At 42.8% G+C, this 17,218-nt stretch overlaps 1 protein-coding gene across 1 annotated transcript in view; it reads left to right on the top strand.

Annotated features, from left to right (window-relative positions):
* Positions 1 to 17,218, top strand: part of LOC122939379 (transmembrane channel-like protein 2) — a 245,038-nt gene that overhangs the window by 181,560 nt on the left and 46,260 nt on the right. Inside the window, exons 12-13 of the mRNA XM_044295446.1 lie at positions 1,786 to 1,965; positions 2,067 to 2,222. Coding sequence (XP_044151381.1) covers positions 1,786 to 1,965; positions 2,067 to 2,222 — 336 coding nt within the window. The remainder of the gene's footprint in view (positions 1 to 1,785; positions 1,966 to 2,066; positions 2,223 to 17,218) is intronic.

Below are 17,218 nucleotides of genomic sequence, written 5' to 3' on the forward strand. Positions count from 1 at the left end.
TGGAGAAGGAAAATAACTGCTCATAATCCTAAGCATACTGTCTCATCAGTGAAGCATGGTGGTGGTAGTGTCATGGCGTGAAATGGAACCGGTTCTTATGTATTTATTGATGATGTGACTGCTGACAAAAGCAGCAGGATGAATTCTGAAGAGTTTAGGGCAATATGATCTGCTCATATTCAGCCAAATGCTTCAGAACTCATTGGACAACGCTTCACAGTGCAGATGGACAGTGACCCAAAGCATACTGCAAAAGCAACCAAAGAGTTTTTTAAGGGAAAGAAGTGGAATGTTATGCAATGGCCAAGTCAATCACCTGACCTGAATCCGATTGAGCATGCATTTCACTTGCTGAAGACAAAACTGAAGGGAAAAAGCCACAAGAGCAAGCAAGAACTGAAGACAATTGCAGTAGCGGCCTGACAGAGCATCACCAGGGATGAAACCCAGCAGCTGGTGATGTCTATGCATTCCAGACTTCAGGCTATAATTGACTGCAAAGGATTTGCAACCAAGTATTAAAAAGTGAAAGTTTGATTAATGATTATTATTATGTCCCATTACTTTTGGTCCCCTAACAAGTGGGAGGCACATATGCAAACTGTTGTAATTCCTACACCGTTCACCTGATTTGGATGTAAATACCCTCAAATTAAAGCTGACAGTCTGCAGTTAAGGCCTCATGCACACGACCGTTGTGTGCATCCGGGGCCGTTGTGCCGTTTTCAGTTTTTTTTTCACGGACCCATTGACTTTCAAAAATCGGAAAATGCACCGTTTGGCAGCCGCATCCGTGATCCGTTTTTCCTGGCCGTGAAAAAAATATGACCTGTCCTATTTTTTTCACGGCCAACGGTTCACGGACCCATTCAAGTCAATGGGTCCGTGAAAAAACACGGATGCACACAAGATTGTCATCCGTGTCCGTGATCCGTGTCCGTTTTTTCCTATAATTTCAATGGCAAACTTGACTTAGATTTTTTTTTCATTTTTCATGTCCGTGGATCCTCCAAAAATCAAGGAAGACCCACAAACGAAAAAACGGTCACGGATCACGGACCTACGGACCCCGTTTTTGCGGACCTTAAAAAAAAACGGTCGTGTGCATGAGGCCTAAAGCACATCTTGTTTGTTTCATTTCAATTCCATTGTGGTGGTGTATAGAGCCAAACATGTTAGAATTGTGTCGGTGTCCCAATATTTATGGACCTGACTGTATATATATGTATATATATATATATGCAAATCCATGGAAGATCACACTAATAATGGTGGATATAGATACAGCAACTAATGAATAAATGAAAGTAAAGTAAAAATAAAAATGGTAAAATAGAGCCCAGCGAATAAATATATGAAAGAAAAGGCCCTAGGAGTTAATCAGTAGATAAAAAATAATCTCTCTTTGTCTAAAAGGTGCATCTAGGGTTTCCATACTTTTTTCCAACATGGTTGAAAAGGAAGGAGGCCTAGTGAAAAGGGGTGGGGCTTCATGGGAAAGGCGGCAAGGCCATTTTGCGCCAAATTGTGCCACAATTCTATCTCAATGTAAGCCAACTAATAGTTGGTATAGAGTCAAAGAAAAGTGTCTATCCCTGTACCAGATATATTATCGATTGGGACCACTGTGATAAATGTGGTGCAGGTTTCGACAGTCGGTCTAAGCTTACTCCATCTTTAGTAATCTGCGCCAGAGTTAATTTTATACATTTTGTTCTGATAAATCTCTTTTAGAGTTGTCATTTTGATTCTTTGATTTGGTTTTCTCCTATTATTATTTTGCAGGTTGAGATAGTGATGTCGTTGCTTGGTATGTTTTGTCCCCCACTGTTTGAAACTATTGCAAATTTAGAAGATTACCATCCTCGGGTGGCATTAAAGTGGCAGTTGGGAAGAATCTTTGCTTTGTTCCTTGGCAATCTATACACATTCTTGCTTGCTCTGATGGATGATGTTAATGAGAAAGTAAGAACCGAATATGCACCTGCTCAAACTGTTCCTTATATGCATTCATGCATCTGTGTATGTCAGTGCCTAAAAAAAAGTTGTGTTTCATTTTGTTGCAGCTAGCTCAAGAGGATGCTGTAAAGAATGTCACTTACTGGACTTTATACAACTACTACAATTCTACCACCAACATAAATGGAACAGACACCACCCCACCACCCCTACCTCCTGCTGATGTCCCTAGAGGTCCCTGCTGGGAAACTAATGTTGGAGTTGTAAGAGCTACTTTATCCTAATATCATTTGCTGTTTTATGTATCTTTAATCACTATGATAAGATTTTAACCCCTTCCCAAATGCCTCATATATATTTACATTGCCGGTCCAGTATTTAAATATAGCGAGCGAGCGCAGCAGGCACCATAGCCGCCGGGAGGCTGCTGTTGTAAACAGAAGGTACTTGGGACTAATGTATGCAATTGACGATGCGCCAATCACATACTTTTAACCCTTCAGATGCCATGGTTAATCAGATAAGAATTAGGGGAGCAGAAGTGTGTGTGTGTGGCAGCGTCTGCGTTCGTCAGTGATATGAGGCTGTTGTACATTAGTACCTATTGAGCCCCTGCCTGTAGTAGAGCTCCTTGGAAACACAGTGTATTTCTCATAGACTCCAATGCTAATTGAAAAAAAAAAGGTTGAAAATTTGAATTTCTCTGCTTTTAAAACAGATACTTCATACCTCACACAATAGATAGTAATTAGCAAACCATATGTCTACTTTATGTTGACAACATTTTCTAATGGTACTTTTGTTTTTTAGGGACAGTAGAGGACTTTTCAGTTTAGCAGCAATTTTTCAAATTTTCTGCAATTTTCTAAAACCTATTTTTTAGGAACAAATTCAGTTCTGAAGTGGCTTTGAGGGACCTATATATTAGAACTCCCTCATAAATCATTCCATTTTAAAAACTGCACCCATCAAAATATTCAAAATATAATTTAGGAAGTTTATTAACCATTTAGGTGTTTCACTGGAATCAAACCAAATGGAGGTGTCATTTCAAAAGTTCATTTTTTTTTTTCAGATTTGGAATTTGAATATTTTTTTTTCTTACAAAGCAGGTGATTTTGTTGGAATTATATTCCAAGAACCATAACTTATATGTATTTATTCTTTGTCAACTGAGCTTTGTGATGGTTTATTTTTTTGCCAGGTGAATAGTAGTTTTTATTGGTACCATATTGAGGTACATGTGGCTTTTTGACAGCTTTCTATTCCATTTTTTGGGGTGAAATGTGGCCCAATCATAGCAATTCTGTCAGTATATTTATTTGTTATAGGACTCTCCATGATATATAGGAGGAGGAGGTAGCGTAATCTAAGACTTAACGTTTAATAGATATACAGTTTAAAAAAGACGGACATAATACATAGTATCAAAAAAGTGTGCACACCACAAACATGTCACAAACACAAATGTACATAATCACAATAGGAGGCCACATTAATATGGTAAAACCCATGTGAAAAAGGTAACACTATACTCCAAATCAGGTATACGTTCCACAGAAAAATATATATATAAACGGGAACAGTCTTACCAGTGGGTGACGGTCATCCGCCACACACGTACAGGGAAGTGCCATACGCTACCCCTTACCTGCAGTTACTAGGACAGAGGGACCCCCATCATTAGGGAATAGGGCCTGTACCTCACCAGCGACACGCTGTTCAGTAGCCCTGACCAAGTCCCCCCTGTATCCTAGTTCCTTGCTGATAGACTGCATCCAGTAGCATGGGGACTGTTTGTTCGTGACACCAGTCAATAGGGACATACTCCCTCCCATGCTAGCCCCTGATTCCCTGATGAGTCTGGGGCTTTAACCTTTAGACAAAACGCGTAGGGATCTTACGCACCGCAGTGAATTTGTCACTGTGTACCCCTAGTTAGGGTTGTCCAGGGAATTCTACACTCCTGTTTAGTTCCCTGACGTGCGGCCCCTGGCCATGTCATAGGGCTCTATAGGCCTGGTAGGGTTTTCTAGGGACAGTCCGCCTTATCTGGGACCCTGTTCTATAGATAACACTGTCTTCTGGGACTGCGCCACCATACCCAGATGACCGTCACCCACTGGTAAGACTGTTCCCGTTTATATATATATTTTTCTGTGGAACGTATACCTGATTTGGAGTATAGTGTTACCTTTTTCACATGGGTTTTACCATATTAATGTGGCCTCCTATTGTGATTATGTACATTTGTGTTTGTGACACGTTTGTGGTGTGCACACTTTTTTGATATTATGTGTTATGTCCGTCTTTTTTAAACTGTATATCTATTAAACGTTAAGTCTTAGATTATGCTACCTCCTCCTCCTATATATTTCAGTACCATGGTAGCTGGCGAGCGTTATTCATTTACTCTCGCCGGTTGGGCAACTTTACTTATTTACTAGGACTCTCCATGAGTTATAAATGGCATTTTAAATTTATTCAGAGAGGAAGTTTGGATATGGTAATAACAAATGCGTACATTTTTTTATATTTTTTTTATTAGAATATTAGATTAAAACAAATACAGTTCAAGTTTTAATACAGAATCAAAATATAATATTATTATATATTTCCCCCACCCCCCAGCACCACCACCTCCTAACTACCCCCACCCCAGTGATGCGTCTCAAATCTCACTATCACTCAAAGAAAACAAAAGAAAGCAGAAATGGAAGATATTGAAGTAAAAAAATATATGTCATGAATGTTTAAAACCTTCAGGACTCCCATATCTTGATCCACTTCTCTTGGGTACAGTTAGGTTTATGTATATTTGTACAGAGACACCATTTTTCTAATTTTTGTTCTGTACATTACCACAATGGATTTTGAACAAAACAATTCAGATGCAGTTGAAGTTCAAACTTTCAGCTTTAATTCAGTGGGTTGAACAAAATAATTGCATAAAAATGTGAGGAACTAAAGCATTTTTAAACTCAATTCCTTTATTTCAGGGGCTTAAAAGTAATTGGACAAATTGAATAATTGTAAATAAAATGTAAATTTTAAATACTTGGTTGAAAACCCTTTGTTGGCAATGACTGCCTGAAGTCTTAAACTCATTGTCGAAGAAGGTGTACAGGAAACAAGACAATGCAAAATGAATATATGACTCACTGGATCCAAAACTAAGGAACAAAAGGGAGACCCCTGCATAAGACCTGGCACTCTCCCTGACTGCTCAGCCTATGCGAAAATCCCAATGGTGGATGATCGCATATCCACGTACCTCGCCTATATACCACCTGAACACCCTACAATAGTGAGGGGACACGACCACCGACTCCCTACACTAGACACGGAGGGAGTCAGGGTCACCTGGGATCCAGCAAACAGAAAATCACAAATAAATGTACAGCACTTAACTTGTAGAAGGCTGGAAAATAGGATCAGCATGCACACACACTCCAGGAAGTTGTATAAGCCGCACACTAATGCATTATGGGGAGGAATTTAAAGGGATGCAATCAGTCGAACTACATGACAGCTGAGAGAGGCTAACGAGATGAGGAACTGAAATTCAAAACAAAGAAAACTCAAGGAGGAGGTTCTGAAAGGCTTCTGTCAGAGCTTCTCAGCTGTCTGGTTTTGACACTCATGGACATGCACAGACGCTGTGTTTCCTCCTTTTTAATGCTCTGCCAGGAGCAGCAGTTTTCGGCTGCTGTTTGTATCTGGGCCTTTCTGTCTGAAGTTTAGTATTTAACAAGTGAAATGCATGCTCTATTGGCCATTCAGGAATATTCCACTTCTTTGCTTTAATAAACTCCTGGGTTGCTTTGGCTTTATGTTTTGCGTCAATGTCCATCTGTATTATGAAACGCCGACCAATCAGTTTGGCTGCATTTTGCTGGATTTGAGCACACAGTATGTCTCTGAAAACCCTAAAATTCATCCGGCTCCTTCTGTCCTGTGTCACATCATCAATATCCACTAGGAACCCAGTGCCACTGGCAGCCATGCATGCCCAAGCCATAAAACTGCCTCTGTCGTCTTTTACAGATTATGTGATATGTTTTGGATCATGAGCTGTACATGCCTTCTCCATACTTTTCTTTTTCCATTATTTTGGTAGAGTTTGATCTTGGTTTCATCTGTCCAAAGAATGCTCTTCCAGACGTGTGCTAGTTTTTTTAAGATTTTTTTTTTAGCAAAGTCCAATCTAGCCTTCTTATTCTTGAGGCTTATGAGTGGCTTTCACCGTGCAGTGAAACCTCTGCATTTACCTTCATGCAGTATTTTTATGGTAGATTTGGATATTGATACTCCTATATCCTGGGGAGTGTTGTTCACTTGGTTGGCTGTTGTGAAGGGGTTTCTCTTCACCATGGTAATTATTCTGCGATCATCCACCACTGTTGTCTTCCGTGAGCATCCAGGTCTTTTTGCATTGTTGAGGTCACCAGTGCTTTTTTTCTCAGGATTACCAAACTGTAGATTTTGCCACTCCTAATAGTGTAGCATTTTCTCAGAAGTTTTTTTTCTGTTTTTGCAGATAAAGAATGGCTTGTTTCACCTGCATAGAGAGCTCTTTTGACCGTATGTTTATTTCTCAGCAAAATCTTCAAAATGCAAGCACCACATCTCAAATCAACTCCAGGCCTTTTATGTGCTTAATTGAGAATGAAATAATGAAGGAATTGCCCACACCTGCCCATGAAACAGCCTTTGAGTCAATTGTCCAATTAAACTCCTAAATAGAGTTGAGCGGACAGCTGGATGTTCGGGATCGACGGGTTCGGCCGAACTTCATAAAAAAGTTTGAGTTCGGGACCCGAACTTGACCCGAACTTGACCCCGAACCCCATTGAAGTCAATGGGGACCCAAACTTTTGAGCACTAAAATGGCTGTAAAAATGTCATGTAAATGACAACAAAATGTGGTTAAGAGCATGGCAAGTGCTCTGCAAACAAAAGTGGATAGGGAAATGACTTTAAATAACATAAAATACATACAAATAAAAAATAATAATCTTGATCTAGGAGGACGAGGTCCATATGGAGTAGGAGGTTGGGGAGGCGGTGGATGTGGTGGTGTAGGTGGAAGCGGCGGTGGAGGAGGAGGAGATAGCCTACACAGTTTTTTGGTTTTAAATTTATTTTAATTTTTTTAAATTAGGGTACACCCCATAACATTGGGAAATATAACCTCTGATAACCCCCTACAGTTGTGCTAAACACACGCTCAGACAATACACTGGCTGCAGGGCAGGCCAGCACCTCCAAGGCGTAAAGGGCAAGCTCAGGCCATGTGCCCAATTTGGAGACCCAGAAGTTGAAGGGGGCAGACCCATCATTCAGTACATGTGCGTACATACTGCGCCACCATGTCGCACGTCCCCGTGATGTCCACGATCCAATTGGATATCTTTTCTATCAACCTTCGATGTTCTTTTATGCGCCTACCATGGTGATCATGGGTGCCGTGGATTCAGGGTTCCAGGCCGGAGAGGGAGCCTGAGAAAGGGATAAAACATCCAAGGAAGGTCAATGGATGAAATTAAGTGTAATCGAGCAGAAATGTGGGACAAAGTATTAAAGAATATAAAGAATAAGCTTCGACGTTAAGGAGGGGGCGCGGCAATTACCCACTCCCGACTCGGGGAGGTAGTGACGATAAATAACAATACAGGACTCTTAAGATGACATGTTATTGGAATGATTTATAATACAAATTATAGGGAGTGTCACTGTGGTATTTTGGATTTGGAAACGTTAGCCAGGAGAAGCCCTGCTGCCGCTTTGCTGACTCTAGATAACTTCTGCCTGATCGCATGTCCCTGTGACATCCACCATCCATTTGGATATCTTCTCTATCAACTTTCGATGTTCTTTTCTGAGCCTACCCTGTTGATCACGGTTATCGGCGAATCAGGGTTCCACGCCAGAGAGGGAGCGTGAGAAAGAGAGACCACATCCAAGGGAGTTTAATTGTTTCAAATTAAATATGATAGAGTGGAAATAAGGGACAAAGTATTGAAGAGCAAATGTGGGACAACTTGTTAAAGTTTAAGCATTGAATGAAAGGAGGTGGTGCGCATCAATTAAAGAAGAATTTCTGAAATGTTATTCCCTGTCACCTATGCAGAGCAGTGGTTTCTATCCGGCAAAATTGGTAAAATATCACCTGACAATGTAACAGACTATTTTTTTAAATTCATGTTCCTGTTACCTATTTAGAGGTGCCCCTGTGATGTCCATTATTCATTTGGATATCTTCTCTATCAACTTTCGATGTTCTTTTCTGAGCCTACCATGTTGATCACGGTTATCGGCGAGTCAGGGTTCCACGCCGGAGAGGGAGCGTGAGAAAGAGAGACCACATCCAAGGGAGATAAATGGATGAAATTTTATTTTGATCAAGCGGAAATATGGGAAAAGTCATTGAGGCGCAATTGTGCGACAAATTATTGAAGAGCAAATGTGGGACAAATTATTCAAGCGCAAATGTGGGACAACTTGTTAAAGTTTAAGTATTGAATGAAAGGAGGTTTCACGCATAAAGTAAAGAATTTCTGAAAATGTATTCCCTGTCACCTTCCCTGTCATTTATTCACGTCCAAAAATTGTAAAATGTTAACCCAAGAATGTAACAGGAAAATTTGTGAAATGTATTAACCTGTCTACTTGGTAGAGCAGGTGTCTATGACAGAATTTTTTTTTTTTTATGTCACCCGAAATTGTAAAATAAAAATTAGTGAAATGTATTAAGCTGTCAACTAGGTAGAGGAGGGGTATATTACACCCAAAAATTAGTGAATTTCACCGGAAAATGTAACAGACAAATTTGTGAATTTTTTTAACCTGTCTACTAGGTATAGCAGTGGTACATCACACCCAAAAATTGGTGAATTTCACCCAAAAATATAACAGACACATTTGTGAAATTTTTTAACCTGTATATTACGTATAGCAGTGGTACCTCACCCAAAAATTGGTGAATCTCACCCGAAAATGTAACAGACAAAGTAGTGAAATGACATAAAATAAAATACGTACAAATAAAAAATAAAAAATAAAAAATTTGATTTATGAGGTGGAGGTCCATATGGAGTAGGAGTTTGAGGAGGCAGTGGACGTAGTGTTGTAGGTGGAAGCAGTGTTGAAGGAGGACGAGGTAGCCAACAGTGGTTTTTGGTTTACATTTTTTTATTTATTAGGGTACACTACAAAAGAGTGTGAAATATCCAAAATACAACAATGAGCAATTGTGCTGTTGTATAACAATGGCTGGTTAAGGCCGGTATGCATGTCTATTCTGCACAAGGTACGGACAAGCCCTGTGGGATCCATGCCTGGTTCATTTTAATGAACGTGAGCTTGTCCACATTAGCTTGTCTCTTGTCTGTGATGACGCCCCCTGTTGTGTTAAACACACGTTCAGATAATACACTGGCTGCAGGGCAGGCTAGCACCTCCAAGGCATAAAGGGCAAGCTCAGGCCATGTGCCCAATTTGGAGACCCAGAAGTTGAAGGGGGCAGACCCTGTCATTCAGTACGTGTAGGCGTGTACACACATACTGCTCCACCTTGTTGGTGAAAGACGTTCCATATCAGCTGGTTAGCATTTCAGCCATGCTAACCCTGGATGGCCAAAGTTACGCTGCAGCGCTGACAGGTGAGCAGCAGCAGGGTGAGAACGCCGAAAGCGCGCACAGACGGCCCGCATTTTATGCAGCAGCTCTGACATATCGGGGTAATTTTTAAGGAACCTCTGCACAACCAAATTCAGCACATGGCCAGGCAAGGGATGTGCATCAAATCAGCAAGTCCCAGAGCTTCTACGAGATTTCGCCCATTATCAAACATTACCAGGCCAGGCTTGAGGCTCACTGGCACGAACCACTCATCGGTCTGTTGTTCAAGGCCCGTCCACAGCTCCTGCGCGGTGTGGGGTTTTAAAACTGCCTGCTGTCGTTTACCCCTGGCTGTGCTGAGGATGAGGAGCCGGTAGAGGATGAGGAAGCGGAGTAGGAGGAGGAAGCAACAGGAGGCAAAATGAAGCGCTCTGCAATCCTCGGTGGTGGAAGGACATGCGACAAATTGCTATCTGCCTCAGGCCCAGCTGCCACTGCATTTACCCAGTGTGCTGTTATGGAGATATAACGTCCCCGACTGTGCTTACTGGTCCACGTATCCTGTAGTGAGGTGCACCTTGCCACAGATGGAGTTGCGCAGAGCACACCTGATTTTGTCCCCCACTTGGTTGTTCAGGGAAGGGATGGCTCGCCTGTAGAAGTAGTGGTGGCTGGGCACGACGTACTCTGGGTTAGCCACCGCCATAAGGCCTTTAAAACTCTCAGTCTCCACCAGATGGAATGAAAGCATTTCAAAGGCCAGTAATTAAGAAATGCTGGCATTCAGGGCTAGGGATCGTGGGTGGGTAGGGGGGTACTTACGCTCCATTGTTTGCGAGATGGAGAGCTGAACGCTTCCGTGGGACATTGTGGAGATGCTTGGTGACCCTAGGTGGTGGTGTTGCTGGCAGATCCTCTGTTTGCGGGGTGGAATAGAACCACAGTATCTAAAGTGTGTATCTCACAATGACATATGCAGCAAAGGCTGCAAAATTAAGTTTATGGCCCAAAATGGGTGTTTGTTTAATAACAGAATATGACAGCAGTATATAACTCTTGAATTTCACAAGTGCTGATGCAGCAAGGGCTGTAAAATGGTGCATTTTGCCCAAAAAGGTGTTTTATTAATAGAAGAATATAACCACGGTATCTAAAGTGTGTATCTCACACGTACAGATCCAGACTAGGCCGCTATTGAAGTATTTTTGCAGAAAATGTCTGTTTTTCAAATAACTGAATAGAACCACAGTATGTAAAGGGTGTTTACTAGGCCGCAATTAAAGTTTTTTGCCCAAAATGGGTGTTTGTTTAATAACAGAATATGACAGCAGTATATAACCCTTGAATTTCACATGCTGATGCAGCAAGGGCTGTAAAATTGTGTATTTTGCCAAAAAGGGTGTTTTTAAAAACCAAGAAAATTATGGCAGTATTTCTAGCTTGAATTGCACGCTGACTAATCCTGCAAAGGCACCAGATGTTGGATATTGCCAAAAATTGGTGTTTTTTCAAAGCCAGAAAATTATTTAATTTTTTAAAACTTGTTTTTAACAATCACAGATGCAGCAAGGGCTGCAATATTAAGTATTTTGCAAAAAAATGATTTTTTTTTACTAACAGAATATGAAAGCTGTATATAACAATTGAATTTCACCCGTGCAGATGCAGTTAGAGCTGTAAAATAGTGTATTTTGCACAAAAAGGGTGTTTTTAAAAACCCAGAAAATTATGGCTGTATTTATATCTTAAATTGCACACTGACTAATCCTGCAATGGCACCAGAAGTTGTATATTGCCAAAAAAGTGTGTTTTTTTACTAACAAAATATGAAAGCTGTATATAACGTTTGAATTTCACACATGCTGATGTAGCAAGGGCTGTAAAATTGTGTATTTTCCAAAAAAGGGTGTTTTTAAAAACCCAGAAAATTATAGCTGTATTTCTAGCTTAAATTGCACACTGACTAATCCTGCAAAGGCACCAGATGTTGTATTTTGCCAAAAAAAAGGTGTGTTTTTTTTAAACCAGAATATTAGTATAGTATTTCAAGCTTGGATTTGAATGTCCTAAAAGCTCAGATGCAGTGCTGGTGCACTGAGCTTATATAAAATGGCAGCCGCCCACCTAACTAACAGACGGATAAAAGTTGTTGTTTTTCTGTCACTGGGCTCAGGGCAGGGTAAAAAGATTATGCACTGCACCCACACAACTAAATCTATGTAGATCGCTGAGTTCAATTGGAGTTCTGATCACAGATTCTGTCCTATTCTCTCCCTCACTGCAGCATCTTCTCCCTTTACAGTTCGGGTTCGCTCAACCCTACTCCTAAACCCTTCATCCAATTTTAATGTAATATGTTTTAGTAAACAGGCAATTAAAACAAAATGTATATGTACCTAACTGTATTGCTTTGCTTATATAGGATATTCTCATAATTTTTAACCTTATTGACCAACTTTATCCAGGTATACACATCTGGAGTACATCGTGAAAACCAGACCCGAGTAACCAAGAGTCTGGCCAAAAATGGTATTCTGCCTAAAAAAATATTTTGGTGTTTATAACTACGGTACTTGATTTAGAAAAATCACTCAATATAAAACATTCTACCTTAAAAAGAATCTGTAACTTTAATTTATTAATAAAAAAGTTATTACTACCATTCCAATATTCTTTTAGTTCTGGACAAGACCAAAACATATGTAGGTGATCCGCACCTGAAAGATCACATAGAACTATCTCTTAATCCACATTTACTAAGCCATAGGGGCGTGACATAGTCTATGTAAAATATTAAATTGTACCAAAATGTGATTTAAATTATGAGATAAACTTAAATTGGAAAATATATATTAGGGTCTAAACTGGTGGTCTAATCTGAGGTTTGATGAAAAATATTTTCTTCTTACTGTATTTTCCACCTCTAAATCCTGCGTCTTGTAGTCCGAAAATGTGCTATTTAGTTTTTCCATCAGGAGAGCCACCAGTTCGGCTCAAGCATCTCGATGCTTGGAAAATGGCAGTATTTGGCCGAATACCGCATGTGCTCGAGCGCAATGCTTGAGTCTCTGCCCCGCACGCTTCTTGGTTGCTATGCAGCCAATACACGTGCAGGTAAGTACTGCCCTCACTGTAATGCCGTAGTCATGTTGGCTGATGGCATTACAGTGATTGGCTGGCCGGAACGCATCATCAGGTGCTATATAGCACCCGATGACGCATGTTCGGCTCATTCTTAGACAGGGAGAGCTGTGCTGAGGAAGGGACAGACAGAGTAGGGAGTGATTTAAGAATATTTTTACCACCAAAACTTTTCAGAGACCCAAAAGTCCTTTTAAGAACTATTGTGTGTGGCAGCATCAATCTATATATATTTTTTTTTCATCCCAAATACCTGAGACATTCTCTGTAATTTTTAATTAGCCGCTGGTGACAGCATTAACATTACCTGCAGGATATTTCCTGTGTGACGTTTCCACATCCCAAATACTTTTTTTTGTTTTTTTTGTTTGCACATACACTTCCAAATCTTACGCTACTGTACATGTGACAGACTTTCAATCAAATATAACATTTAATCTGAAGAAGGCGAGCAGTAAGGGACGTTGCAGTGACCGTGATGCTGATGTTGGACGCAGAGGCCGTGGCCCTGGGCGCGGTGAAACTGTGCCTGCTGCCAGAGCACAAGAAAAACAATCATCCACGATACCTAGCTTCATGTCCCAGTTTGCAGGGCGGCGCAGGACATCACTCTTGAAGTCAGACCAGTGCAACCAGGTGGTTGGTTGGATTGCAGCAGATAATGCTTCCAGTCGGTTAAGCACCACCCTGTCTTCCACCAAGTCCAGTCTCAGTCGCCAAGAGTCTGCTCAACCCAATCCTAACCTTGATCCTCCTTCCTCCCACCATGGAGAGTCTGGGCAAACAAGTGATCCCACACTCAGATATTCCGAGGAGCTCTTTTCAGCGCCTTTCCTTGATTTGGCCCTCTCACCAAGCACACTTTAAGAAGGACAGATCTTGTGCCCTGATTCCCAAACTCTTAACGGCAATTACTGTTTAATGAGGTGGATGATGATGAGACACAGTTGGCAAGCACTCAATGGCAATTACTGTCTCAAGAGGTTGATGAAGACGATGAGACACAGTTGTCAATCACTGAGGTAGTGGTTAGGTCAACAAGTCAGGAGGATGAGCAGAGTGAGGAAGTGTAAGAGGAGGTGGTGGACGATGAAGTCACTGACCCAACCTGGGAAGGTGGAAAGCCGAGAGAGGACAGCAGTACAGAGGGGGAGGGATTTGCTGTACCGCAACAGGCTGGAAGATGCAGCGGGGTGGCAAAAGGGAAAAGCAGGCCACACCAAACAGGCCCGCAACTGTTCCCTGGAGCACCCCCTTGTGGAAATCTCCCTTGCCAAGGGGTAGGTGTTCCGCAGTATGGTGCTTTTTTTGAGGAAAGTGCGGACAACAAAAGAATAGTAGTTTGCAACCTGTGTCGTACCAAAATGAGTCGGGGCGTGAACACTAGCAACCTCACCACCACCAACATGATCCGCCAAATGGATTCCTAACACCGTAATAAGTGGGACGAAAACCTGGGTCCACAATCTGTGTCTGCGGGTCACACCACTAACTCCTCCTCCCCTGTGGTATGTGCTGGCCAATCCCCTGTCGAAGGCGCAGGCCCGGATGCCTCCCGCCCTGCACCTGGACCTTTGCAAGCACCATCAGTGACCACATCGTCTTCCGTGTCCCAGCACAGCGTCCAAATGTCCTTACCTCAGGCATTTGAACACAAGCGTAAATACCCAACCACCCACCCACAGGCCATAGCACTAAATGCGCAGCTTTCCAAAATAATGGTCTTGGAAATGTTGCCACTTAGTCTTGTGGACACTGAGGCCTTCTGCAGCCTGGTTTCGGCGGCCGTCCCACGTTACGCAGTCCCCAGCCGCCACTATTTTTCAAGGTGTGCCGTGCCCGCCTTACACCAACATGTGTCCCGTAACATCACATGTGCCCTGCCTAGCGCAGTTACTAGGAAGGTCCACTTAACCATGGACAAGTGCACACTGGGTGAACATTGTGGAGGCCGGAAGTGAGTTGTACCCTGGGATGGCACAGGTGCTACAGACGCCAAGAATTGAGGGCCCTAATTCCATCAGTGTTTCCGCCACCACCTACCTTAGTGGCTCCAACCCCCACTTCTCCACTATCACTTCCAAATTATCCTCATGCAGCACCAGTCAGCCATCAGTAGCTGGAAACAGTGTAGCACTGCAGTGGGGAAGCAGCAACAGGCTGTGCTGAAGCTGATATTCTTAGGGGAAAAACGGCACACAGCCGCAGAGCTGTGGCAGGGGATAAGAGACCAGACTGAGGTGTGGCTCTCGCCACTCAACCTAGAACCAGGCATGGTTGAGTCTGATAATGGCTGTAACTTAGTGGTGGCTTTGGAGCTTACCAAGCTCAGACACATCCCATGCCTAGCCCACATCTTAAACTTAGTGGTTCAGTGGTTTCTTAAAACCTACCCCAATTTGCCTGAGCTACTGATGAAGGTGCACCGCGTGTGTGCACATTTCCGAAAATCATAGACAGCTTCAGCAGGTCTGTCAACGCTGCAGCAGCGCTTGAAATCGCCAGCTTACTGGCTGTTGTGCAACGTAAGCACGAGCTGGAACTCTTTGTTTCACATGTTTGCGGATGGCCTTGGAAATGGCAACATTTCCAAGGCCATCTTTGAGGAATCAACACAGATGGTCAGCAACACGCGATTATCAGCGTAACCATCCCACCATCCCACTTCTGTATCTACTCAAACGCTCTCTGCTCACAATTAAGGACGATGCTTGGCAATTGGAAGACGTTGAAATAGGGGAAGACATTACACAGGGCGATAGCCAGACTACCCCAGTTCGCCTTATCAGCGCAAATTGGACGATGAAGAGGAGGAGGAGACGATTGCCTCCGCTACATTGTGTAGTACCCATGGAATTTTAATTCCACCTGTTCAGTGTGGGTGTGTGCAGATGAGGAGATTGAGAGTGACGACAGCAAAGTCTTGCTCGTTGGTACTCTGGCACACATGGCTGACTTCATGTTAGGCTGCCTTTCCCGCGACTCGCGCGTTGTATGTATTTTAGACAACATGGATTACTGGTCGTTCACTCTTCTCTACCCCCACTACAAAGAGAACTTCTCATCCCTCATTCCTCTGGTGGAGAGGACGAGCAAGACGGTGCAATACGAGAAGATCCTTGTTGAGAAATTGCTCCAAAAATTTCCATCTGACAACGCTGGCGGCAGAGTCCGTAGTTCCTTGGCCAACCGAGGAGGGGAGACAAGGGGAACACACAGCAGTTGCAACACTCTCCAAAGCCTGGGGCAGTTTCATGACACCCCGCCACCCTGATGTGCGGCCTAGTGTCACAAGGAGGGAAAAAAATTGGAATATGGTAAAGGAATACATAGCAGACCGTGTCAGCGTCCTCAATGATCCCTCAGTGCCTTACAACTACTGGGTGTCCAAGTTCCACACGTGGCACGAACTGGCACTCTATGCCTTGGAGGTGCTGGCCTGCCCTGCCGCCAACGTTTTGTCTAAGCGGGTATTTAGTGCTGCTGGTGGCATTATAACACATAAGCGTATCCGCCTGTCAACTGCAAATGCTGACAGGTTGACTAATAAAAATGAACAAGGCCTGCATTGACCATGACTTTTAGACTCCTCCAGAGTAAAGCTAAAGAGCAGAAAAGGCACTTTAAATGTGTTGTTTATAATGTATTTAATACACTGTATTCCCATGCACCCCTTCCACCACAAACACAGGTATAATTTTTTATAGGGTCAGCTCACCAGCGGGCCTTCACCTACAATTTTTTACAGGGTCAGCTCACCAGCAGTCCCTCGCATATAAATTTTTACAGGGTCAGCTCACCAGCAGGCCCTCGCATATAATTTTTACAGGGTCAGCTCACCAGCAGGCCTTCACCTACAATCTTTTACAGGGTCAGCTCACCAGCAGGCTCGCACCTAAAATCTTTTACAGGGTCACCTCACCAGCAGGCCCTCACCAAAAATCTTTTAAAGGGTCAGCTTACCAGCAGACTCTTGCATATAATGTTTTACAGGGTCACCTCATCTGCAGGGCCTCGTATATAATTTTTTAGAGGGTCAGCTCACCTGCAGGTCCTCACCTACAACCTTTTAAAGGGTCATCTCTCCTACCGACTCTCACCTACAATCTTTTACAGGGTCAGCTCACCAGCAGGCCCTCGCATATAATGTTTTACAGGGTCAGCTCACCAGCAGGCCCTCGCATATAATTTTTACAGGGTCAGCTCACCAGCAGGCCTTTACCTACAATCTTTTACAGGGTCAACTCATCTGCAGGCCCTCGCATATAATGTTTTAGAGGGTCAGCTCACCTACAAGTCCTCACCTACAACCTTTTAGAGGGTCTGCTTACCAACAGGCCCTCACCTACAATCTTTTACAGGGTCAGCTCACCTGCAGGCCTACACCTAAAATCTTTTAAAGGGTCAGCTCACAGGCAGGCCAACACCTAAAATCTTTTACAGGGTCAGCTCACCAGCAGGCCCTCACTTAAAATCTTTTAGAGGGTCATCTCAC

The sequence above is a fragment of the Bufo gargarizans genome, chromosome 5 (genome assembly GCF_014858855.1).
Source record: "Bufo gargarizans isolate SCDJY-AF-19 chromosome 5, ASM1485885v1, whole genome shotgun sequence".
Classification (NCBI taxonomy): Eukaryota; Metazoa; Chordata; class Amphibia; order Anura; family Bufonidae; genus Bufo; species Bufo gargarizans.